General features: G+C 37.2%; 1 protein-coding gene across 29 annotated transcripts in view; it reads left to right on the top strand.

The window, feature by feature from the left end:
* The window catches only part of SCAPER (S-phase cyclin A associated protein in the ER), a 567,113-nt gene that overhangs the window by 86,865 nt on the left and 452,747 nt on the right, over positions 1–27,501 (top strand). For 25 of the 29 annotated variants that reach the window (XM_523229.8, XM_009429613.4, XM_063795293.1 and 22 more), the window contains 3 exons: positions 14,574–14,674; positions 18,842–18,958; positions 23,786–23,946. In XM_523229.8, coding sequence (XP_523229.2) covers positions 14,574–14,674; positions 18,842–18,958; positions 23,786–23,946 — 379 coding nt within the window. The remainder of the gene's footprint in view (positions 1–14,573; positions 14,675–18,841; positions 18,959–23,785; positions 23,947–27,501) is intronic. The other 4 variants (XM_063795294.1, XM_063795295.1, XM_063795296.1 and 1 more) reach the window with 1 other exon arrangement.

Below are 27,501 nucleotides of genomic sequence, written 5' to 3'. Positions count from 1 at the left end.
AGTCTGCAGAGGCTACTGCTGCTTTTTGTTTGTCTGTGCCCTGCCCCCAGATGTGGAGCCCACAGAGGCAGGCAGGCCTCCTTGAGCAGTGGTGGGCTCCACCCAGTTCGAGCTTCCCGGCCGCTTTGTTTACCTACTCAAGTCTTGGCAATGGCAGGCGCCCCTCCCCCAGCCTCGCTGCTGCCTTGCAGTTTGATCTCCGACTGCTGTGCTAGCAATGAGGGAGGCTCCATGGGCGTAGGACCCTCCGAGCCATGTGCGGGATATAATCTCCTGGTGTGCCGTTTGTTAAGCCTGTTGGAAAAGCGCAGTATTAGCGTGGGATGACCCGATTTTCCAGGTGCCGTCTGTCACCCCTTTCTTTGACTAGGAAAGGGAATTCCCTGACCCCTTGCGCTTCCCTGGTGAGGCAATGCCTTGCCCTGCTTTGGCTCACGCACGGTGCGCTGCACCCACTGTCCTGCACCCACTATCTGGCACTCCCCAGTGAGATGAACCCGGTACCTTAGTTGGAAATGCAGAAATCACCTGTCTTCTGCGTCGCTCACGCTGGGAGCTGTAGACTGGAGCTGTTCCTATTCGGCCATCTTGGCTCCACCCCCCTTATTGTTGAGTTTTAAGAGTTTTTTGTATGTTTTGGATAACAGTGTCTCTTATATGTCTTTTGCAAATATTTTCTCCCTGTCTGTGGCTTGTCTTATTCTCTCAATATTGTTTTTTGCAGAGCAGAAGTTTTTGATTTTAATGAGGTCCAGCTTATCAATTTTTTCATTCATGGACTGTGCCTTTGGTGTTGTATCTAACAATTCATTGTTGCATCCAAGACCATCTAGGTTTTTTCCCTGCAAGTTATACTTTAGGAGTTGTATAGTTTTGTATTTTACAGTTGGGTCTAGGATCCAATTTGAGTTAATTTTTGTGAAGATTATAAGTTCTGTGTCTAGATTCATTAGTTTTTGCATGTGATGTCCCATTTATTCTAGCATCATGTGTTGAAAAACAATCTTTGTTCCCTTGTATTGGCTTTGTACGTTAGTCAAAGATCAGTTGATTATATTTATGTGGGTCTGTTTCTGAGCTCTTTGTTCTGTTCCATTGACCTGTTGGTCTTTTATCCTAGTACCACCCTGTCTTGATTACTATAGCTTTTTAGTATTTCTTGACATTGCGTAGTGTTAGTCCACCAGCTTTGTTCTTCAAAATTGTATTGGCTCTACTGAGTCTTTTGCTTCTGCATATAAACTTTAGAATCAGCTTAACTTGCTGGGATTTTGATTGAGATTGCATTGCATTTATAAATCAGGTTTGAAAGAACTGACTGACATTTTGACAATATTGAGTCATCCTATCCATGGATTATCTTTCCATTTACTTAATTTTCTAATTTTTTTAATCAGAATTTTGTTGTTTTCCTAATATAGATCTTATACATATTTTGTTAGATTTATACCTAAGTATTTCATATTTTGGGGTGTTAATGTAAATGGTATTCTGTTTATTTACATATATATTTGTTATATATATTTGAGATTTATAACATGTTTTGACATACATATATGTAGTGAAATGATTACTGCAGTCTAGCAAATGAACCTATCACCTCACATAGTTACCTTTTTGTGTGTGTGGTAAGAGTAACAAAACTACTCTTTTAGTGAATTTTTAGTATACAATACGTTATCATTAACTAGTGCCCTCATGCTGTATATTAGATTTGTAGACCTGTTCATCCTACGTAATTAGAAGTTTGTATCCTTTAATCTACATCTCCTTATTTCCTTCCTCCCCCTGACCTTGTTAACCAACCACTGATTGTCCGTTTCTTTCTACGTATTCGACTTTGTTTAGATTATATATATATAAATGAGATCATACACTATTTTTCTTTGTAGGTCTGGCTTATTTCACATAGCACAATGTCCTTGAGGTTTATTCATATTGTTGCAAATGTCAGGATCTCCTTTTTAAAGGTGGAATAATATTTCATTGTACAGTCATGTGCTGCATAACAGTGTTTCAATCAACAGCTGACCTACAATGGTGGTTTCATAAGATTATAATGGACCAGAAAGATTCTTGTCACCTAGTGATGTCATAGCTGTCATAATGTTGTAGCACAATATATTACTCAGTGTTTGTGATGATGCTGATAGAAACAAGCCTATGGTGATACCAGTTGCATGGAAGTATAGTGCATACAGTTGTGTACAGTACACAGTACTTAATGATGATGATAATAAATTATGTTACTGGCAGCCAGGCACGGTGGCTCACGCCTGTAATCCCAGCACTTTGGGAGGCCAAGGCGGGTGGATCACAAGGTCAGGAGATCGAGACCATCCTGGCTAACACCGTCTGTACTAAAAATACAAAAATACAAAAAGAATTAGCTGGGCATTGTGGCGGGCACCTGTAGTCCCAGCTACTCGGGAGGCTGAGGCAGGAGACTGGCGTGAACCGGGGAGGTGGAGCTTGCAGTGAGCCGAGATAGCGCCACTGCACTCCAGCCTGGGCAACAGAGCGAGACTCCATCTCAAAAAAAAAAAAAATTATGTTACTGGCTTATGTATTTTTATACTATTTATTGTTATTTTAGAATGTATTCCTTCTGCTTACAAAAAGAAAGCTAACTGTAAAACAGCCTTTGGCAGGTCCTTAGGTGGTATTCCAGGATAAAGCATTGTCATCAGGAGATGATAGCTCCCATACATGTTATTTTCTTGCTCTTGAAGACCTTGCAGTGGGACAATATGTGGAGGTGGAAGATCCTGATCCTGGGTAGGCCTAGGCTAATGTGTGTGTTCGTGTCTTCATTTTTAACAAAAGTTAAAAAGGAAAAAAAATGTTAGATAGAAAAAAGCTTATAGAATGAGGTTATAAAGATATTTTTGTACAATTGTACAATGTGTTTGTGTTTTAAGCTAAGTGTTATTACAAATGTCAGAGTTTAAAAAATACTAAAAGGTTTATAAAGTAAAAAGATTGTAGTAAGCTAAGGTTAATTTATTAGCAAGACAGAAAATTTTTGTATGGATTTTGTGTAGTCTAAATATGTAGTTTATAAAGTCTCAGCAGCATACACTAATGTCCTAGGCCTTCACTCACCATTCTCTCCTTTACTCCCTCTCTCACCCTCCCTTACCCAGAGCAACTTTCAGTCCTGTAAACTCCATTCATGGTAAATGCTACAGGTGTATCATTTAAAAAATATTTTGCAACGTATTTTTACTGTAGATTTTCTGTGTTTAGATGCACAGATACTTAACATTGTGTTACTCTCGCCTGTAGTATTCAGTATAGTAACATGCTATACAGCAGTAGTCCCCAACCTTTTTGGCACCAGGGACTGTTTTTGTGGAAGACAATGTTTCAACGGACTGGGGTCGGTGTGGCAGGGGTAGTTTCAGGATGAAACTGTTCCACCTCAGACGATCAGGCATTAGACTGTCCTAAGGAGCACTCAACCTAGATCCTTCACATGTGCAGCTCACAATAGGGTTTGTGCTCCTATGAGAATCTAATGCTGCTCCTGATCTGACAGGAGGTGGAGCTCAGGTGGTAATGTTTACTGGCCCACTGCTCACCTCCTGTTGTGCGGGTCAGGTTCCTGACATACAGGTAGCCTAGGAGCAATAGGCCATGCCATATAACGTAGGTGTGTAGTAGGCTGTACCATCCAGGTTTTTGTAAGTACACTCTGATGGTCGCACAATGATGAAATTGCCTAACAATGCATTTCTCAGTATATCTCTGTTGTTAAGTGATGCTTGACTGTATGTATGTGTGTGTATATATACACCACAATTTCTTTACCCATTTATCCATTGATGGACACTTAAGGTTGTTTCCATATCTTGGCTATTGTGAATAATGCTGCAAATAAACATAGGAGTGCAGATGTCTCCATGAGGTGCTGATTTCATTTTCTTTGGATATCTACTCAGAAGAGAGATTTTTGGGTCATATGGTAGTTGTATTTTTAATTTTTTGAGAAACTTTCATACTGTTTTCCATAATGGTTATACCAGTTTACATTTCCACAAATAGTGTACAAGGGTTTTCTTCACACCCTGGCCAACAGTTGTTATTATCTCTTATCTTTTTGATAATAGCTCTTCTAACAGATGTGAAGTGATATTTTTTTTGGTTTTAATTTGCATTTCCATGATGATTACTGATGTTGAGCACTTTTTCTTATGCTTATTAGCCATTTTTATGTTTTCTTTGGAAAAAAACTTCTTCAGATTCTTTGCCCATTTTTAAATCTGTTATTTGTTTCCTGTTATTGAATTGTGTGAGTTCCTTATATAGTTTGGATATTAACCCCTTATCATATACAGAGTTTCCAAATATTTTTCTCAGTCTGTAGCCTGCTTTTTCATTCTGTTAAATGTCTTCTTTTTATTTCTAGGAAAGTTTTTATTTTGATGTAGTCTCACTTGGATATTTTCGCTTTTGTTGCATGAATTTTTGGTGTGATACCAAAAAAATTATTGCTTGAGGTCACTATTAAGGAACTTTTCCTTTTGTTTTCTTCTAGAAGTTTTATAGTTTCAGGTCTCATGTTTACGTCTTTAATGCATTTTGAGTTTATTTTTGCGTATGGTGTAAGATAAGGGTCTAGTTCCTTCTTTTACATGTGGTTATTCAGTTTTCCCAACACTATTGAAGAGTTTATCCTTTTCTCATTGTGTTTTTTTTGGTGGTCTTGTTGAAAATTAGTTGACCATCATATGCTTGGGTTTATTTCTGGGCTTTCTGTTATGTTTCGTTGTTCTGTTGGTCTTCATGTCTGTCTGTATGCCTGTCATTACAGTTTAGATTACTGTTGATTTGTAGTATAATCTACAGTCAGGAAATGTGATGCCTCCAATTTAATTTTTCTCTCTCCACATTGTTTTGGCTATTTAAAGTTTTTTGTAGTTCCATACAAATTTTAGCATTGTTTTTTCTATTTCTATTTCTGTGAAAAATGCCAGTACAATTTGGTAGTGATTGCATTGAGCATGTCACTTTGGATAGTATGAATTTTTTTTTTTTTGAGATGGAGTCTCGCCCTGACGCCCAGGCTGGAGCGCGGTGGCGTAATCTCGGCTCACTGCAGCCTCTGCCTCCCGGGTTCAAACAATTCTTCTGCCTCAGCCTCCCGGGTATGTGGGATTATAGGCACCTGCCACCATGCCCAGCTAATTTTTGTAATTTTAGTAGAGACGGGGTTTCACCATGTTGGCCAGGCGGATCTCGAACCCCTGACCTCAAGTAATCTGCCCACCTTGGCCTCCCAAAGTGCTAGGATTACAGGTGTGAGCAACTGCACCCAGCCTGTATGAATGTTTTAACAGTATTAATTTTTACAACCCATAAACATGGAATAGCTTTCTGTTTATTTGCATCTGCTTCAGTTTCTTTAATCAATGTTTTATAGTTTTCAGTGTACAGATCTTGCACTTCCTTGGTTATATTATATTTATTCCTAAGTATTTGATTCTTTGGATGCTATTATAAATAGGATTTTGAAAATTTCTTTTTAACATAGATTGTTATTGATGCAAAGAAGTGCAACAGATTTTTTGAATGTTGATTTTTGTATCCTGCTACTTTTCATTTAGAAGTTCTGACCTTTTTTTGTGTGTATGTGACACCTGTAGCGTTTTCCTGCATATAGAATCAATTCAAATGCAACCATGGATAATTTTACTTCATTATTTCTGATTTGAATGCCTTTTGTTTCTTTCTCTTTTTTTTTTTGGTCCGATTGCTCTTGCTAGTACTTTCAGTACTACATTGACTAGAAGTGGCCAGAGTGGGCGTCCTTGCCTGGTACTAGATCTTAGATGAAAAGTGTTATTATGTTGATATTGATCACGGTTGATTATGATGTTAGCTGTTCGTTTTTCATACATGACTTCTACTATATTGAGGAAATTTCCTTCTATACCTATTTTGTTGAGTTTTATTTATTTATTTATTTTTTTAGTGAAAGGATATTGAACTCTGTCTGCCAGATGCTTTTTCTGTGTCTGTTGAGATGATTATATGCTTTCTTGCCTATCATTGTGCTAATGTGTTGTATCTCATTGATTGATTTGCATGTCTTGAACCATCCTTACAGCTCAGGGATTAATCTCACTTGGTTATGGTATATTATCTTTTTGATGTATTGTTGAATTTGGTTCCCTAGTATTGAGCATTTTTGTGTGTATATTCATCATTTTTTGTGTTATCTTTTTCTGACTTTGATATCAGGATGAAATTGATCTCATGTATGAAATTGAAACTCTTCCCTTTACTTTTTTTTTTTTTTCTGGAAGTATTTAAGAAGGATTGATACTAATTTTTTTGAATGTTTGGTAGAATTCGACTCTGAAGATATCTGGTTTTGGACTTTTCTTCATTGGGAAGTTTTTGATACTATTTCAGTCATTTTGTTACTGGCATGTTTAGGCTTTCTGTTTCTTCTTAATTCAGCTTTGGCATGTTGTATGTTTCTAGGAACATACTGTTTCCTTAGGTTATATATGTATTGGTATATAATTGTTCATAATCAACTTTTATGATCTTTTATATTTTCAAGGCGTCTGTTGTATTGTCCCTCTTTATGTTTCCGATGAGTCATCTCTTTTTTTCACCCTAAGGTTTTGCCATTTTAAAAAATACAACCAACTCTTTGTTTTATTGATGTCTGTCTTTCTTTCTTTCTTTTTTTTTTTTTTTTTTTTTTTTCAGAGTCTCACTCCGTCACCCAGGCTGGAGTGCAGTTGCATAGTCGTGGCTCACTGCACCCTCTGCCTCCCAGGTTCAAGTGATTCTCGTGCTCAGCCTCCCAAATAGCTGGAATTACAGGCGCATGCCACCATGTCCAGCTAATTTTTGTTTTTTGTTTTTTTTTTCTTGAGACGGAGTCTCGCTTTGTCACCCAGGCTGGGGTGCAGTGGCACAATCTTGGCTCACTGCAACTTCTGCCTCTCGGATTCAAATGATTCGCCCACCTCAGCCTCCTGAGTAGCTGGGATTACAGGTACCTGCCACCACACCTGGCTAATTTTTGTATTTTTAATAGAGACAGGGTTTCACCATACTGGCCAGGTTGGTCTCGAACTCCTGACCTCAAGTGATCTGCCTGCCTCGGCCTCCCAAAGTGTTAGGATTACAGGAATGAGCCACCATGCCCGGCTATTGATGTTTTTCTATATTTGATTTATTTCTGTTGTTATCTTTATTATTTTCTTCCTTCTGCTAACTTTCGGTTTAGTTTGTTTTTTTCCTAGTTTCTTGAGTTGTAAAGTTAGGTTGTTTATTTGAGATATTTCTTCTTCAATATAGGTATTTATAGCTACAAACCTCCTTTTTACTTTTTTGTTTTGTTTTGTTTTCCCTTTTTTATTTTATTTTTTTTATTTTTTTATTTTTTTTTTTGAGGCAGAGTTTCACTCTTGTTGCCCAGGCTGGAGTGCAATGGCGTGATCTCAGCTCACCGCAACCTCCACCTCCTGGGTTCAAGAGATTCTCCTGCCTCAGCCTCCTGAGTAGCTGGGATTACAGGCATGTGCCAGCACCCCAACTAATTTTGTATTTTTAGTAGTGAGGGGTTTCTCCATGTTGATCAGGCTGGTCTTGAACTCCCGACTTCAGGTGATCCACCAGCCTTGGCCTCCCAAAGTGCTGGGATTACAGGCATGAGCCACCGCGCCTGGCCCAAACCTCCTTTTTATACTGCTTTGCTGCATCACATATTTTTGTAAGTTCTCTTTTTATTTGTCTCAAGATATTTTAAAAATTTTCTTTTGGTTTCTTCTTTGCCCCATTGGTTCAAGAGTGTCTCATTTAATTTCCATGTTTCTGTGACTCCTCACTGCCTTTTTTTTTGTTCTTGCTATTACTGATTTCTAGTTTCATTCAGTTGCGGTTGGAAAACATACTTGGTATGATTTTAATTTGTTAAGACTTTTTTGAGACCTAACTTGTTTCGTGATCTGCCCTGAAGAATATGTGTGCACTTGAGAAAAATGTGTATTTTCCTGCTAATTCTATGTTTGTTAAGTTTATTTGGTTTGTATTGTTTCGTTGTCTTTTTTTTTTTTTGTAAATTCTATCTATTATTGAAAGTGAGACATTGCAGTCTTCTATTACTGAATTGCAGTCAGTTTCTTCTTTCAGATCCATCAGTATTTGCTTTATTATTTTAAGTGCTTTGATGTTAGGTGCAAATATACTTAAAATTGTTGTGTCTTCCTGTTGAATTGACCCTTTTATTGTTATGTAAGGACCTTCATTTCTCTGGAGACAGTTTTTTCCTTACATTCTACTTTGATAATTTAGTCATTTCTACTTTCTTTTGGTTTCCATTTGCTTACAATATCTTTTTCCATCTTTTCACTTTGTCTCTTTGTGTTCTTGAATCTTAAGGGGGTTCTTGTAGCTAGCATATAGTTTGTTTTTTAACCATTATTTTTGACCATTATTTAACCCCAAATAATTTAGTCACACTGTATTTTTTATCAGGGAGTTTAGCTTGTTTACATTTAAAATAATTATTGATAAGGATTTATTACTACCTTTTAATTAACTGTTTTGTGTTTGTCTTATGATATTTTTGTCCTTGTTTTTCTCACTTGCTCTCTTTTGTGTGTGTGTGTGTGTGTTTTTTTTTTTTTTGTATTGCTAGATTTTGATTCCTTCCTCTTTCTTTTGTGTAATTTGTTTAGGCATTTTCTTTGTGGTTACCAGGGTGCTTATGTAAAATATTTTATTGTTATAATGATCTGTTTTAAGCTGATAACACCTTGACTTCCCTTGCATTCAAGAAGTCTCTCCTTTTATGTCTCTTCCTCCCACATTATAAATAGTATTGATGTCACAATTTATAATTATTTATATTGTGCCCATTAACATAATTTAAATTTAGTTATAATTGTTTTTAATACTTTTATCTCTTATCTTTTATAATAGGATTATAATTGATATGCCCACCACTGTTATAGTCATAAAATGTTCTTTTATTCTTTATATATTTTGTTTTCCAATGAATTTCTTACTTAAGCTTTCATGTTGCTATTTAGTTTATTTTTGTTTCAATGTGAACAACTTTTTTAGCTTTTCTTGTAAATCAAGTATAGTAGTGATTAACTCCGTCAGCTTTTGTTTGTCTTTGGAAGTCTTTATCACTAATTAATTTTTGAAGGCCAGATTTTCTGGGTATAATTTTCTTGGCTGACACTTTCTTTTTCGTTCAGTACTTTGAATTTATCACTTCAGCCTTTATGGGTTGCAAAGTTCTGCTAAAAAATCTACTGATAGTGTTATGGGGGCCCCTGTGTGTGTAATAAGTAACTTTTGTTTTACTGTCTTCAGAAGTCTGTCTTTGTCTTTAACTTTTGACAATTTGATTATAATGTGTCTCAGTGTAGATATCTCTGGATTCGTCTAGTTATTTGGGCTTTCTGGATTTTGATTTTGATTTCTAGTTCCTCACCCAGGTTTGGGAAGTTTTCAGCCATCATTTCTTTGAATAAGCTTTCTGTCACTTTCTCTTCTTCTTTTCTAACTCCAATAATGCATATTTACTTCTGCTTCATGCTGCTCTGTAAGTCACTTTAGCTTTCTTTACTCTTTGTCATTTTTTCCTTTTATTCCTCATCTTAAATGATTTCTGATGACCTTAGAGTTCCTGATCCTTTTTCTGCTTAATCTAGTCTGCTGTTTAACCCCTATATTAAAATTTTTAGTTGAGTATTATATTCTTCAGCTATATGATTTCTGTTTGGTACTTTTTGTATTTTCTGTCTCTTGGCAGAAATTTTTAGCTAGTTTTATGCATTACTCCTTCTGACCTTGGCGAACTTCTTTATGACTGTTCTTTTGAATTCTCTATGTGATAAGTCACATATTGGCAGTTCATTAGGATCAGTTTCTGGAGGTTTATCTTGCTCTTTTATTTGGAACTTGTATACCTGTTTCTTCATTTTCTTTGACCCTTAGTGTTTGTTTCTGTGCATTAGGTGAGGCAACTGCCTTTCCTAGTCTTGTCATACTGGCCTTCTGTAGGAGATGGATCTTACCTGTCAGCTCAGCTAGTTATTCTAGGTGCCCCTCAAACCTTTGTGCTGATCTAAACTGCAGTCTTTGTTCTTAATGGTCCCCAGATTAGGGTATGCCAAGTCCTGTTAGTATCCTGAGACAAGCAAGTTAGAAACCCATCTCTCAAGATCCAGCTGGAAAAGTTGAGGTATTAAATATGTGTTCCAGTTTCTTATTTCTCAGGGAGAAGCTAGGAGCTGGAGTTTTTCTCTCATTTTCTTTACATTAAGCTGGGGAGAGGATCTGCAGTGATGCCATATTCTTGTTCAGACTGCACAGTCTTTTGACCCATTGCTTTGTACTTTGTTGCTCCCAGGGGCCTGGCAGATGCCTAATCTATATGCTCTTGGAGATAGGCAGGTTAACTGGAGACTTCGCTTTATCTCTGGAGCATGCCAGCAGGTGAAGTTGTGGATAGTCCCCACATGCACATTTATGGTCCCAGAAGACTGCTAATTTCCTGCAGTTTCAGGTAGCAGCTGGAGAAGTCAGGACATTAGGTGTGTAGTCAGTTTCCTTTAGGGAGAAATTGGGAGTCGGGAGTTTTTGCTTTTTAGCTCAGCGCTGACCTTGGGAGGAGATCTGCTGGAGCCCTACCTGTTTAAAAAGCAGCTCTTTGCTCTTTATAGTTTAGGGAGATTCACAAATGCAGAGCCTCATCAACTCCCAGGGCTAGGTGATTTAGGAGCCAATCCTTTGGGTGGGAGCTGTGAAAGTTGGGGCATGCCATGTACATGTAAACTCCTTTCAGGGAAAATCTGCAAACCTAGTTTTATTGCTGGAGCAAGGCAAGGGGAAAAGGGGCAGCAGGTACCCATAAGCCCCTTGAGGCTTCTGGAGGTCTGTTGTTTACCTGCTCCACTGGCTTCCGGATGCAGGCTAGTTATAAGCCCAAACCCTCAGGCTGCAGCTGGAAAAGTATGCAGACAAACCCTTTCTGTGGAGAAACTGGGGGCTAGTAGTTTTGGCCCTTTTTCTCTTTCCTGTGCCCAGGAGGTTAGCTGCTGGAAGTGCTCACACACCTGTTGAAAATCACCTCTTTATTCTCTGGGATCCCAGGAGACTCAGAATACTGAGTCCCTTCTGCTGTCAGCTAGGTGATGTAGGTATCTAAAATTCTGTTGGGAATCATAGAAGTTGGGACGCTATTTGTGAAGTTGGACCACATGTAGTGGGAGAACTGGGATTCCTTTTGTAAAATGAAAATTTACACAAAAAGTATTAATTCTTAGAAAAACAATAAAAACGGACATAAGAAATTGAAAACCTACATAGCTTTATAACTGGCAACTGAGTTTATAATTAAAAATATCCATCACCCAAATAATTCCCAACTTTAGGGATTTTTCGAGTGAATTCTTCTAAACATTGAAGTTAAAAATAATGTTAGTTAATATCACATTCTGGGGACTGTTGTGGGGTGGGGGGAGGGGGGAGGGGGGAGGGATAGCATTGGGAGATATACCTAATGCTAGATGACGAGTTAGTGGGTGCAGCGCACCAGCATGGCACATGTATACATATGTAACTAACCTGCACAATGTGCACATGTACCCTAAAACTTAAAGTATAATAAAAAAAAGTAAAAAATAAAAAATAAAAAATAAAAAAATAAATAATGTTAGTTAAGCAATATTTTTTACAAATACAGACATAAAAATTCTCAACAGAGTAATAGCAAACCAAATCTAGCAGCACATAAAAAGGTCTATAACATCATGACCCAGTGGGATTTAGTCCAGGAAGGTAAGAGTGGTTGAGCATATGAAAATCAATAAACATAATAGAATGTATTAATAGAATGAATGGAAAAAGATCACAGATTATCTCAGTTGGTGCAGAAAAGGCATTTGACAAAAGCCAATACCATTTCATGATAAAAACATTCAATAGGGAAATTCCTTAACCTGATAAAGAGTATCTATGAAAAATCCACAGTTAATGTCATGCTTAATGGTGAAAGACTGAAAGCTTTCCCGTTGGGTAAGATCAGGAACAAGACAGTGATGTCTTTTCTTGCCACTTACATGCAATATTGTACTAAAGGTTCTAGCCAGGGCAATTAGACAAGAAAACATAATAGAAGACATCTAGATGAAAAGGAAGAAGTAAAACTGTACTTGCAGATAACATGATTCTATATATAAAGAACCCTTAAAGACACCTGCCCCCCAATTATTAGAGCTAATAAACAAGTTTAGCAAGATTATAGGATACAAGATGGACACTCAAAAATCAGTTGTATTTTTATACACTAGGAGTAAACAATCCAAAAATGAAATTAAGAAAGCAGTTACATTAAAATAACATCAAAAACAATAAAATATTTAGGCATAAATTTAAAGTAGTGTAAGATGTACACACAAACTATAAAATATAATTGAAAGAAACTACGAAGAATCATTGTAACAAATAAGAGAAACCTAATTAAAGGAAAAGATATTCAGAATTCATGAACAGAAGACTTCATAGTGTTAAGATGGCTGTATTTCCCAAAGTGATACCCAGATTCAATGCAATACCTATGAACATTCCAATTGCTCCCTTCCCCCTTTTTGGCAGAAATGGACAAGTGGATCTTAAATTCATATGGGGATGCAAAGTATGTAGAATAGCCAAGACAATCCTGAAAAAGAACAACGTTTGAGGACCTAGACCCCCTGAATTTAAAACTTAGTACAAAACCACAGTAATCAAATTCTGTGGTACTGGCAGTAGGATAGATATATGGATCAATGAAATAGATTTGAAATCCTTGGAATAAATTCATACATCTATGTATGAATTTGATTTTTGACATGAGTGCCAGAACCATTTAATGAGGGAAAGAATAGTATTTTCAACAGTGATGTTAGGACACCAGGATATCTGTGTGCAACAAATGAATTTGGATTTTTATCTCACACTGTATACAAATATTAACTGAATACAGTTTAAAGCCTAAATGTAAGAGCTGAAAGTATAACACTCTTTCAAGAAAACATATACATCTTTGTGACCTTGGACTGTGACACCCAAAGCCAGAGAAAAAATAAATTGAACTTTATCAAAATTAAAAACTTGTGTGTGTCAAAGGATACTATCAAATGGAAAAATCACCCACATAATGGGACAAGATGTTTGTCAGCCATATGGTTGATGAAGGTCTAATACCTAGAATATATAAAGAACTTTACAGCTCAACAATAAAAAGGACAAATAACTCAGTAAAAAAGGGCAAAGGATTTGAATAGACATTTCTTTTAAGATATACAAATGTCGGCTGGGCGCGGTGGATCACACCTGTAATCCCAGCACTTTGGGAGGCCGAAGCAGGTGGATCACGAGGTCAGGAGATTGAGACTATCCTGGCTAACACAGTGAAACCCCGTCTCTACTAAAAATAGAAAAAATTAGCTGGGCATGGTGGCACGTGCCTGTAATCCCAGCTACTTGGGAGGCTGAGGCAGGAGAATCGTTTGAACCTGGGAGGTGGAGGTTGCAGTGAGCCGCGATGCTGAGATCACGCCACTGCACTCCAGCCTGGGTGACAGAGCGAGACTCCGTCTCCAAAAAAAAAAAAAAAAAAAAGGGTAAACAAATGTCTAATGTACATGAAAAGAGGCACAAAGTTATTAGTCATTGGAGAAATGCACATAACCCCCAATGATAGCACTTCACACTCATTTAGGATGACTAGGATAAAAAAGTCAGAAAGCAGCAAGTTTTGGCAAAGATGTGAAGAATATGGAACTCTCATAAATTGCTGCTGGGAATGTAAAATGATGCAGCAGCTGTGGAGAAAAGTTTGGTAGTTAACTTTAAACTTAGAGTTATCATATGACTCAGCAAATCCACTTCTAAGTATATACCCAAGAGAATTGAAAACATGTTCACAGAAAAACCTGGATACAAATTTTTATAGCAGCAGTATTCATAATAAACAAAAAGTAGAAACAACCCAAATATTTATCAAATGATAAATGAATAAACAAATATACTATATTCATGCAGTCATTCAGCCATAAAAAGAAATGAAGTACTGATACACGCTACCAGGTGGTTGAACCTTGAAAAACATTGTTAATTCTTAATAATATTGTTATTTAAAGATGGCATCTTATTATCTTGCCCAGGCTGGTCTTGAACTCCTGGACTTAAGCAATTCTCCTGCCTCAGCCTCTGGAGTGACTGGGACTACAAGTGTGCAGCTGGATTTATGTTTAGTGTACTTTTCTATATGTTAAAATTCATAATAAAAAGGTTGAAAGGATGGCTATTGGGGGAGGTTTTGAGAAGGAACATCAATATCATTTCTTGGTCTTTAGACTTTCAACCTATTATATTTCTTATTATCTTACCAAACAGAATGAATAAAAAATCTGTAACTTACGCAGCTTTTTCATTGAAGAGTATAATGTAAAAACTACTCATTCTTAAGTTGTTCACTCTTTTTTTTCTTCAAAGTTTTTAGTCTCAGACTGGAATTTAATTTTTTTTTGTTTTGTTTCTTTTAGGAGGTGCTAATGATGCTGGATAACTATGTAAGAGATTTCAAAGCATTGATTGACTGGATTCAGCTTCAGGAAAAGCTAGAGAAGACAGATGCTCAAAGCAGGTAATGAGCTCTCTGGTCTCAATCTTCCTATCATCCAGCAGTTTCAATAGCAATCACTGAAACGGACAATAAACTTAACCTCATATTGACTTGAAACTTGTAAAAATCTAAAAGTCAGGTGCTGCATTTCTCATTCAATTAAATAACAAATATTTATTGGGTAATTATCAGTGGGTATTAATTGGGTATTATCACTTTATTCAGTACAGAGATTTAATTTTTGAATGTGACACATTTACCACTCATGGAATTTATAGACTGAGTGTGATAAGAATAGAACTTAGTACAAAAAACTATTATGGTTCTTCAGATAAGGACAAATCTCTTTTGGAGGATAGATCAGGGAAGATTTCAGGAGGATGCAGAAGAAGTGTTTCATGGATGGGATGGATTTTACCAGCTGGTTGGCCATTTCGGTGAAGGGAATAAATTTAAACAGCTATGTAAGTGTAGGACATGTGTGAAGTCAAAGTAGTAGGGAAAGATGCAGTATTTCTTCTTAATGTATTAGGCAATGAGGAAAATTGATGATTTTTGATTAGGGGAATAATACGAGATCAAAGCTCCTTTAGAAGGATTCATTTGGAATCACCACACAGTATCTGAATGCTGTGTGCCAAGCTCTGTGACTGTTGTGGTCAAGAGGACAGATGCAGTCCCTGCCCTCATGAAGTACATAGTACATGCTGTGGCCTGAATGTGCCTTCCCAAAATTCATATGTTGAAATTTAATCACCAATGTGATAGTATTAAGAGGTGGGGGCTTTAGGAGGTAGTTAAGTTGGGAAGGTGGAGCCCTTATGAGTGGGATTAGTGACATATAAAAGAAGTGGGAGCTGTTACCCCTCCACCATGTGAAGACACAGCTGAAAGATGATCTTTATAAGGAACAGGGCTCGTATCAGACCTTGAATCTGCTGGCACCTTGATTTTGTCCTTCCCAGCATCCAGAACTATGAGAAATAAATTTCTTATTGTTGTTTATAAATTACCCAGTCATAAGGTATTTTGTTGTAGCAGCCTGAATGGACTAAGTGCATTTCTAACAGGAAAGACTGATGTTAAGTAAGTATAAATGTGCCAAGTGTCATCAAGAAGAAATACAGCTTTCTCTGTGAGTATAAGAAAAAACACTCTTACCCAGTTTGCTAAGTCTAGGAAGGCTTCCTGAGGAGGTGACATTTAAATTGAGACAGAATTGTTAAGTAGGAGTTAGTTAGACAAAGAGAAAAGAGTAATTCGAGATAATGCTAACAGCATGTGTGATATCTTTGAAGTGAAAGGGAGCACAGTGTAATCAAGGAATTTAGTAGGGCAGGAGTGAAAAGAACAAGGGGAGAGTAGCATGAGATGAGCCTAGAGAGCTAGGCTAGGACCACATTGTGTAGAGCTCTGTAGAAATAATAAGGGATTTAGATTTGACTTTGAGCCAATAAAGGGTTTTAAAGTAGGGAAGTGACATATCAGATTTATATTTTTAAAAGATCATTTTGGCTGCCATGTGGGAAGGTTGAGATATAGCAATGTAGTTTAGAGATGATGGCTACTCAGATTAAGGTAGTAACAGTAGGGAGAATTAGATACTCCAGAAATAGATAATCAAATGGACTTAGTATTATTTTGGTTATGTACAAAGGCAAAAGAGCAGTTTAGTTTAGACATCTAAGTAATTCCTAAACTCTGGCAAACTTGCCAAGTCACATGGAGCTACAAGGCTGCTTCCCCCCGCCTCCCGCCAAGCAAATAGGCCTATCCTGCCTCTTTGCTTTGGATTTAATCTTGGTTCAATCTTAGTGGGTGAAACTATCCAGTAAAAAAGGCATCTTTTATCTCATCCTGATGTGTCAGCCCTACAGGCAGTCAGAACCAGTAGGGTAAAGGAATTCCAAGGGAGATCCAGAAGGGCTGGATTCCCGGGAAACCAAATCTAGGGAAACTAAGATAGGTTGATCCTTTTAACATTTTTGTTTCTCACAGTAAAATTTTTGATGGTTTTTTAGTGCCTACTTCATCCACAGTCCCTGGGTGGGTCAGGCCTAAATGTCTTTGTTTGTACTAAGCAATTTTACCCTTACGTTGGTAATAGGTGCTTGGATCTGGGGTTTCATTCTTTCACTGGGTTGAACCAAGCTAAGAGATTATTATGCTGATTTGGGACTTGTGGCTGTATTGTCTTTGTGACAATAAGCAGAGTAAAATAGGTTGGGGAAAAAAAGGGAATAGATTTACAGAGAGAAACAGAAATTATGTGGCCTTTGAGAGCCTATACCGGGTCTAATCCTCATGAGCCCTGATTCTAGTCTCCCCCAACTTTTGGATGTCTTTGACCTTGTACAGTTTATATCCTTACAATAAATCTTTATTTTCTTTTTCTTTTCATTTTTTTATTTAACTTGATTGAGTTTGTTTGTTGTATCCAAAGGTCTGTAATGTAATCACCAATGCATTAAAAAAAATTTTTTTTTGTGCTTGCAAAATTCAGTTACCTATTGGTGGCTGTGTTGAGGATTGTATTGGAAAAGTTACATAAGCCAAACCCAAGCTTAACAGAGTGGTTACCATTCCTCTCTTGGCACTGTGGTTCAAAAATATACCTGAGGCATCCCTTTTTTTTTTTTCCTTGGAGACAGAGTCTTACTCTTTAACCCAGGCTGGAGTGCAGTGGTGCCATCTTGGCTCGCTGCAACCTCCACCTTCCACTTTTAAGCCTCAGCTTCCCAAGTAGCTGGGATTACAGGCACCCGCCACCACGCCCAGCTAATTTTTGTATTTTTAGTAGACATAGGGTTTCACCATGTTGGCTAGGCTGATCTCGAACTCCTGACCTCAAGTGATCTGCCCTCCTTGGCCTCCCAAAGTGCTGGGATTACAGGAATGGGCCACCATGCCTGGCTGAGGCATCCCTTTTACTTTTGCCAGTTATCAGCATTTCTCTTCTTTGCCTCATGAGACAGCACTTATATATGGAAAGCAGTCTTAAAGTGCTCTATAGATGGCATTATCCATCTTGCATTCTTCAAATCATGCATCAAAATTTATTTTGGCTAGCCTGGAGATTTAAATGTAAAAACTGAAGTTGTATATGTTTAAAGAAGAAAATATAGGTAAATATTTATATATTTGTTTTGCGTGTGAGGACTTTGTAAGACACAGGCAGACACCACAAAGAAAAATATTGATACACTGATTCAATAGGAAGAGAACAAATGTTTCCAACTAAAAAGGAAAAATTAAAGACAAAATAGTTGTATCACCAATGCCAATGGATTTGTAGCCATAAGAGTAGTAGTAAACTATTTCAAATTAATCAGAAAATGGTGCAAATCCCAGTGGAAAAAATGAAGGAAAGATACCAACATGTGAATCGCAAATGAAGAAATTCAGATGGTTGGTTAAAAAGTTCAGTTTCACTAGTAATGATAATAAACGTATAATTTAAAAAACAAAGACAATGAAATACTATTTGCCAGTGAAATTTTTAAAAACAGATATCAACAGTTGGCAAGATTGAAAGGAAATGGAGAGTAAGACACAGGGATACCCACAGGAGTTATGGGGATCTGATTGAGGGCATGTTATGCATCCTGTAAGCCAATTGGTTGTGGTGCCAAGGAAGGAGGAGGAGTAGACGTTAAGTTATGTTTCTTAGCTTTCCCAGCAAAGAGCAGTGAAATCCTACTCTCGTGAGTGATTAAGAGGTAGAGGAAGGACATTTTATATTTTCCTACTCTTCATTTAACCCTTACCATATTCTTTCTCTTGATACATGTTTCACAAACTCTCCAGGACATCAGAGACAAGTAGATTGAAGTAGTATCATTGCCTTTTAAACATTTTTTTAGCTGGGCATGTGGAAGCTTATAAATCGTAAGTAGTGTATCTCATATCCCTGTAACCCCATGACCTTTTTGAGGTAATTGGAGTAGTGTTGCTGTGCTGCAGTTGGTAGAAAATCCTGAACCGTTTATCAACTATGATTTCTCACTGATAGTATGGTAACTTTCTGGTAAGCAATGCTCTAGGGGAACATTTGCACATGTTGTGACTTTTTATTGTTGTTGTTGAAAAGTAGGATTATTTTTTCAGCCACTAACAACCAAGAGAAAAGATTATTTGTTTCTCCCTTTTCTCTGTTAATTTAATTTGGTTTATATATTGAATTCGCAGACCAACATCATTGGCATGGGAAGTAAAGAAGATGTCTCCGGGACGCCATGTGATTCCAAGTCCATCAACAGATAGAATAAATGTAACATCAAATGCTCGACGAAGCTTAAATTTTGGGTGAGACGAACTAAGAAAAAACTACTAAGACTTGCATTACAGTAAATTATTTTCTTAGTTATTATAGTATTATGATTCTGATATTCTACTATAAAAATATCCATGTATATGTTATGCAGAATACTGTATACAGGTTCTGACACTTAGGAGGGGAACACTGTGTGTTGGTTAGCAATCCCAGGGGAGGATTCTAAACATCTCATCAATTTCTGCTAAGGTTCCTAGATCTGATGGAAGGTTTTGCATAAACCCCGTTGCCACTGGAGGAGTTTGGTGAGTCATATGCTGACTTGCACAAGTTAGGTAAAGCAATGTTGTTACTCACAGATAGGCAGCAAGGATCAACAGAAGCCTAGGATCCATGGCAAGATAGTCCCCTGGGACTCAGGAAAGCTAACCAGGGGAATGGAGTTTCATTTGTGTGAGCTCCATTTATTACCACAGCCAAAAGACCCCAAAAGCACCCTGCTCTGGATTTTATACACCGATGTCACTTAGGTTATTGAGTGCAAGCGTTGCAGGCATCCTCTTCTACAGGGATAAGGACAAAGCCTGGGCCATCGTGGGCAGTTCCTTCTTATTTCAAGATGTTGCATTCTTGGTACGTTTTGCCTGAAAATTGCAAGCCAGAGAGGGAAGAGCTGGGTTTACCAAGGGACCTGTCTTCCTGCATTGTGGATATGTTTGAAATTGTCTATATAAAAAGTAAAAACACCTGTAATCCCAGCACTTTGGGGAGCCGAGGTGGGAGGATCACTTGAGGTCAGGGGTTTGAGACCAGCCTGGCAAAAATGGCAAAACCCCATCTCTACTAAAAATACAAAAATTAGCCATGTGTCGTGGCATGTGCCTGTACTCCCAGCTATTTGGGGGCGGGGGCGGGTGGAGGTTGCAGTGAGCCAATATCACACCACTGTACTCCAGCCTGGGCAGCAGAGTGAGACTCCGTCTCAAAAAAAAAAAAAAAAATTCCAGGAGATTATAGTTTAGCTTTTAGGACATGGAATATATTCAATCATAAATAGTAATTCAAAGATTAAAACTCACATATTTTATGCCAAATATTATATAACGTGAATTAACAATTTCCTTTGCAATAGATCTGTATATTAATACATATCATACATTGTGTTATTGTCATATAAATTACATTATTTATATATTACAAGCTCAACACAGTTTTAAAATTACTGTTTTTTGCCATTGTCTCTTTAATCAGGAGAAGAAAAGAGTTACAAACAAAAACTACATTTATATTGTCTTTTGTGGTTATCTGTATAGTTTTCTTTTCTAGTCCTTTACTGGAGTCTTCATTTCTTCATACAGATTCGAGTTACTGTCTATTGTCCTTTTGTTTGAGCCTGGACTCCCTTTAGTATTTCTTGTTGGACAGGTCTGTTAGGAACAGATGTTCTCGGTGTTTGTCTTAATTTATCTTTCAGTTTTTGAAGGGCAGTTTTGTAGTATGTAGAATTCTTGGTTAAGAATCCTTTCTTTCAGCACTTTATGTTTCCTTACTGCCTTCTGGCTGCTATGGTTTCTGATGGGAAATCAGCTGTTATTGAGGATCCTTGAATGTGATCCATCACTTCTCTCTTGATTCTTTCAAGATTGTCTGTCTTTGGCTTTTGATCCTCTGACTATGATATATCTAAGTGTGGCTCTCTGAGATTATCATACTTGGAGTTTGTTGAGTCTCTTGGATATGTATTTAATGTTTTTAATCAAATTTGGGAAGTTTTTGCCCATTATTCCTTTAAATGTTTTTTTTTCTGCCCCTTTCTCTCTCTTCTCTCCTTTGAAAATTCCACTGTACACGTTTGTACTCTTGATGCTGTCCCATTTGAGGATCTGTTCATTTTTCTTTTTCTTTTTCTTTTCTTTTCTTTTCTTTCTTTTTTTTTTTTTTTTTTTAGATATAGTCTTGCTCTGTTGCCCAGGCTGGAGTAGAGTGACGTGATCTTGGCTTACTGCGATGTCTACCTCCTGGGTTCAAGCGATTCTCGTGCCTTAGCCTCCTGAGTAGCTGGAATTATAGGCGCGTGCCACCATGCCCAGCTAATTTTTGTATTTTTGGTAGAGACAGGGTTTTGCCATGTTGGCTAGGCTGGTCTCAAATTCCTGACCTCAAGTGATCCACCCTCCTTGGGCTCCCAGTGTGCTAGGATTACAGGTACAAGCTACTGTGCCTGGCCACTTTGATGTTCTTTAAATGTAGTTAATAGCTGATTTAAAGTCTTTGTCTAGTAAGCCCAATGTCCGGGCTTCCTGTTGCTGCTCTTCTTGTGAATGGGCCATACTTTCCTGTTTATTGGCACATCATCTGATTTTTTTTTTTTTGGTTGAAAAGTAGGCATTTTAAATGATAAAATGTGACATCTTTGGAGATCAGATAGCTACTGTCTCCAGGATTGTTAACTGTGACTGTTGTTGTTACTGTTAGTTTAGTGCTACACTTCACTCATTCTGTGATGTCTGTATATTTTGTTTCATGGGTACACACAACATGAGTGTATGTTGATGTATGTTGTATGTAGCTATACAACAGTATGTTTTGTCAACATCACCTAACGATTTGACAGAGGTTTCCTTAAATACCTTGAGCCAATAAATCTCTTAGTTCTCACCTGGTTCTGTCTGTCTCTTGGGACATACTTTGAATGCTCTGGCAGTTTATAACTGCCTTTGCTTGTCAGTTCCTCCTTTCTTAGAGCCTCAAGGCCAGTCATAGGTAAGAGATTAGGGTCCTCTCAAATATTTCCTAGGTATGCACACAACCTGCATATGTGTGTGACCTTCTTGATTTTCAGGAATTTGCTAGAACTTTTCAAAGCCTCCCATGGATGTCTTATTCTTGAGCTTTTCCTTTTAAGTTTTTTGGTCAGCTCTTTGTTTGCTTCAAATGGTATTTCAATCTCTGGTAGTTGTATTATTTTAAAAAATTGTCACATTTGTTTCGCACAAACAAAAAAATTGTTTTTAAGACTAAGTTGTTTTGGACTCTACTTCTTTAGAGTGAATGTTAACATCTGATGTTTAATGGAAGGGTTGGTAAGTAGTTTGCTTGGTCAGTTTTCTTTTTTCTGTTAAAACCTGACCTTTCTTGACTGCTTTTTATCTCCTAACTTCATGTCACAGTTAATAGCTTTCACCTCTTGCTACTGCTCAACCTTGGATACAGTTTTATTGTTACATTTGCAATGTCTTATACTCTTTCTTTTAATGTCTATTTTTTTGTACTTATACTAGGACCTTCTTTGAGGCAAGATTACTGCCGTATCTCTGTATTCTAAGTGCCTGGCACTGTATGGCATTTAGTAAAAGCTGATGAAGTGTTTGTTTAATAGAATCTAACTTTTGCTTTCAAGTTCCTTTATGAAGTTATTAGATAGTATTGCCTTTAAAGGTTGATGGGCTTTGGAACCATTTAATAATTGAACCGTAGTGGAGTAGGGAAAAGATGTATATGCAAATGAAAACAAATATTTATATATTCAAGCACCATTTTAAGAAAACTTGCCCTGTAATGCACTTCATTGGTGTGTGGTTCAGAGTATTGTATAGTGTATGGTTTATTGTAACACTCAAAGCCGTTAATTCATGTGTGGTAAAAGTTCTTATATTGATCTCCACGTAACTGTGTCATTGGGTTAATTCAGTCTTCATTATCATCGTAGAACACACTGTTTCAGCTTGAGGAACAATTTTGGCTCATAGACTACATTTTGTATATCTACTCACTTCTGCTTCTGCTGGTTGAGTTATATATTTACTTCAAATGTGTTGTTAGGTACCAAACTTGGCTTATGTGAATTGTTTTCATTATTTTAACTCATAATTTAAATATTAAGTAGACCATTAAAATATGAGTGTAAAAAGAGTCATTGTTTTTGTGAAAACTAAGGTAAATTTTTGGAAGCTTTGATAAAGGGAACTGCTAAAGTTGCTGTCAAATGAGTACACAGGATAACTATAAAAATTTGGGGAAAATATTATTAAGGTTAAGGAGAATTGTGCATTAAATTATATAATAGACATCACTGAATTTTCACTCCACTTTAAAGGAACCAAATTTAGATGTTGTCAGTGAGGCATCATGCTTGTGGTTCATGTAAGAAATGTACACAAAGAAAAAGCCTCTTTTAGTAGTGTCTTTATCAAGATTGACGAATTAATGCATATTTATATCTTTTTCTTTTTTTAAATTGAGATGGAGTCTCACTCTGTCACCCAGGCTGGAGTGCAGTCGTGCAGTCTTGGCTCACTACAACCTCTGCCTCCTGGGCTCAAGCAATTCTCATGCCTCAGTCTCTCGAGTAGCTGGGATTACAGGTGCACACCACCGCGCCCAGCTAATTTTTGTTATTTAGTAGAGACAGGATTTCACCATGTTGGCCAGGCTGGTTTTGAACTCTTGGCCTCAAGTGATCCACCTGCCTTGGCTTCCCAGGGTGCTGGGACTACAGGTGTGAGCCACTGTGCCTGGCCAATATTTGTATTATTAAAACACATAAGTGAAAATGAAAACTTTAAGGTACCTATGCATAATTTTTTAAAAGCTTCCTCATTTAAGTGAAATTTTCTTTTAAACAACTGAGGGCTTTTATCCATTTCTGTTTATTCCCATATGTTATACTATATAAACTTAATGAAGTATTAGATCAAGATAAATTTATAAATATAGTTACCTTAAATTGCCATGGCAGATTATTATTCTATATATGTAGATATTCATATGCATAATTTAAATTTTAAATACATTTAGCATATATTCAGAAGTTTTTCTTTTATATTTAATTTATTAAATGTGTTTATTTTTCTCCATAGAGGTTCAACTGGCACAGTGCCAGCTCCTCGTCTGGCTCCCACAGGTGTCAGTTGGGCTGACAAGGTAAAGGCTCATCATACAGGCTCTACTGCTTCTTCAGAAATAACACCCGCCCAGTCTTGCCCACCAATGACAGTGCAGAAGGCCTCACGCAAAAATGGCAAGTGACTTCGAATTAGCCATTTTGTGTAGTAAACAGGTGGATATATAGAGATACTTATTTTGTTTAAAATTGGTCCTATTTATCTTTTTGTACAACATACGTAATATTAATTTACCATAATTAAAACATAAAATTATCTTAAAAGCCGAGCAAAACTACTTTTCAGCACTGTAGATAGCTTATGGAGATCATTCTAGTTTCAGGTTTGCCATGTGTAAACTTTAAAGAGAATGAGGTCTTGTTTATTCATTATAAGATCCTTTAGAATTCTTTTGACTTCAGGTAGGAACAAAAAAGCCTAATTTAGTCTAGGCAGAATTCACTTTTAAGTAGCATGTTACTACTTCAGCTGTTCAATACTTGATTGTTATTTTGTACTGCAAAATAATATTCTGTGTTTATCTTTGCTCACACATCCATTTTCTATACCATCAGAATAAGGAATACAAATAATTAGAAGAGGGATTATTATGAGGGCCCACCTAGAACAATTTTATCCCATAAGAATTATATAGATGTTTTATGTAAACATCTTTTTATGTAGAAGTCCCAAGTGGATTTTTATACATCCACAGAGGCTGGGATTTTAGAATGATAATAGGTAATAATGAGTTTTGTTTCATGAGTTCAAGAGAACTTCGACACTGCTTTCTGTTTTCTTCAGTGGAAGATGCCATTGGAACTTCTCGGTTCAGAAAGAAATGTTTTATTGCACATAACAAAAGACATTGCTGTCTTTGTCTTATGGATGTGTTTTGTGTTTTTTCATTTTTTTCTCAGTAAGTTGTGTTGGCTTACTTCAATATATTGCCCCTCTTCATACTAACTTAGTAGTAGACAATTGACTGTAGGCAAGACTTCTTTTAGGAAGAGGTAGGAAAATACACAATCAGAAAACGTAGTTTCTGTATCTTGAAAGATTCTAAGAGAAATGTGTTGTAAAAATCAAAATTGCAAAAAACTTAAAGGAATCATGGTATTAATACATATCACAGTTTTGTTTAAAGCAGTCCACTTCAGATTATTCATGAATAACTCACCTAGTTGAGATGAAATAATAGATCTTGATTATATCTATGCTTATGGTAACTCTTATTAATGTATTGGGAAATTTTATTTTGGACCAGTTTCGTCTTCAGTTTTGGGGTTTCAGTGCAGTGTTATACACAGCGAGTTATGCCATTCTGTGGGAAAAGCAAACTATTTTTCCTCTGCTCTCATGCCACAGCAATTAACACAGAAGACTTCTGTGACCTCTGATCACCATGAAGTATGTGGGGATTTCTCCCCACCAACAACCAATCAATCGGTTCTGCAGCAGACACCAGCTGGTTGTCCTCGAATTCAATTTAATTCTGACACTGTCGAGCTGTAGATAGTGTCAGATCCCACAGGTTGAGGGCTCAACCCCACAAGACTGCCTCCCACTTCTGATGCCAGTAACAAGCCTCAGGTTATTTTACCTGTGCTCTGACCAACTAGCTATAAATCAGGATTCCAACTACCTACTTCTTGGATTTGATTAATTTGCTAGAGCGGCTCACAGAAGTCAGGGAAACACATTTATCAGTTTATTATAAAGAATATTACTAAGGATACAGATGAAGAGATGCCTAGGGCAAGCTAAATGGAAAGGGAAGAAGAGCTTCCATGCCTTCTCCAGGCACACAACCCTCTAGGAACCTTCAAGTGTTCAGCTATCCAGACATTCCCTAACCCTGTTTTTAAAAAAGGTTTTTATAGAAACTTCATTATCTAGGCATGATTGATTAAACCATTGGCAAGCAACCTAACCTTCAGCTCCTTTCCTTTCTCCCTCCCTGAAGGCTGAGGAGTTGGGGCTGAAAGTCCCAGTGTTCTAATACTGCCTTGTTTTTTCCAGTGACCAGCTTCCATCCTGAAGCCACCTAGGGGCTGCCAGCCACTTGTCAACTCATTAGCATACAAAAAGACACATCATTTTGGGAATTCCAAAGATTTTAGGAGTTGCATGCCAGGAGACTTGAGATGAAGACCAAATATATATTTTGCAATATCACAGGTGTATACTTCAAGTAATATATAATAACAGTAGCTATAGAACTGAAGTTTGTAATTTTTGTGTTATAAAAAATAATTCTAGTTAAAGATGATAGAGTGACCACATGCATTTAATGTTCTCTTCCCCAAACCCAGCTAAAATGGTATAAAATGATTTAGAAATTGGACTTAAGGAAAAAGAGACGGGAGAAGAGATGATATGAACAAGTTTTTGGAAGTTAGAAAGGAGAAAGATGGTGGTAACTGACAAACATACGGAGTGAGCTAGCTGAATCCTGTGCTAAAAAGAGGAGGCACAACTGAATACTCCCAATATCTATTTCTGTGTAGCAAGCCCAAAACTTAGCTACTTAAAACAGTTACCATTTTATTTCCACATAATTGTTTGAGTCAGAAATCTGAGCAGTGCTCAGTGGAGTGGCTCTTTTCTTTTCCACATGGTGTCAGCTATGACAGTTGAGCTGAAACTAAAGTATCCAACATGATATCATCACATGATTGAAGCCTTGGTACTGGCTTTGGCTAAGAAACCCAAGTTCTTCTTACAGCCTCTTTCTCTTCACATGGTCTCTCATTATTCAGAGATATTTCCTGGGCTTCTTTAAATGTCATCTGGCTTCCAACAAGGAGAGAATGAAAGCTGCAAGGCTTCTAAGTCCTTAGTTGGGAAGTTATAGAACATCACTTACCATATTCAATTGATCATATGAAGTCACAGGGCCAACCAGAGATTCAAGGGAGGGTGAACAGTCTCCACCACTCAACAATGGGAGTGGCATGTAAGCACTGGGATGGGAGAAATTGATGGCACCCATCTTTGTGAACAATCTACCAGAGCCCACAATCTAACTTTAGATTGCCAGTCTCCCAAGACTGCCAGTGACTCACTCAATTATAGTATCAGCCTTGAAGACCTGTATCTCATGATCTGTATCAGATTTGAAAGTATTCCTTGAGTGTGAATTTTCTTAATCTGGAAGCTTGGAAGTTCAATGGGAGAAGAGGGCTGGAGGAAGAAGTGAGGATGAAAGTCCTCAATATTACCTTTATATCTGAATTTCCTGTGGGTGTACTTTAAAATCATTTTTTTTGGAGTTTTACAATTATTTGACCTTTTTTTTTTAAGCATCACTCACAGTCTTAACACTGTGTATTAAAGATTATAGAGCCTCCAGCTAAAATTATTGGTTTTTTTTTTTTTTTGTCTGGCAAGATGATAGAGAACAAGCAGATCACCCAAGTCCCCTCCCAAAGGAGAGGGTGATCTGCTTGTTCACTATCATGTTGCAAGACAAAAAAAAAACCAATCATTTGTTCTCCATCTCCCTTTGGGAGGACTTGGGTGACCTTTGGTTTGGTTTGAGATTTTATTAAGTTTGATGTGTTTGATGTGTTTTAATTAGTCCTTATGCCTTTTGGGGTCTCAAATGAAAAGCTAGAGTGTTCGCCAAGGCCACTGCATTCCTGAATTTAAAATTTTTTCCTCAGCACTATACAGTTGCTATAATATCA

Source organism: Pan troglodytes, chromosome 16 (genome assembly GCF_028858775.2).
Source record: "Pan troglodytes isolate AG18354 chromosome 16, NHGRI_mPanTro3-v2.0_pri, whole genome shotgun sequence".
In the NCBI taxonomy this organism is placed as follows: Eukaryota; Metazoa; Chordata; class Mammalia; order Primates; family Hominidae; genus Pan; species Pan troglodytes.
This window is presented reverse-complemented; position numbering and strand designations above follow the sequence as displayed.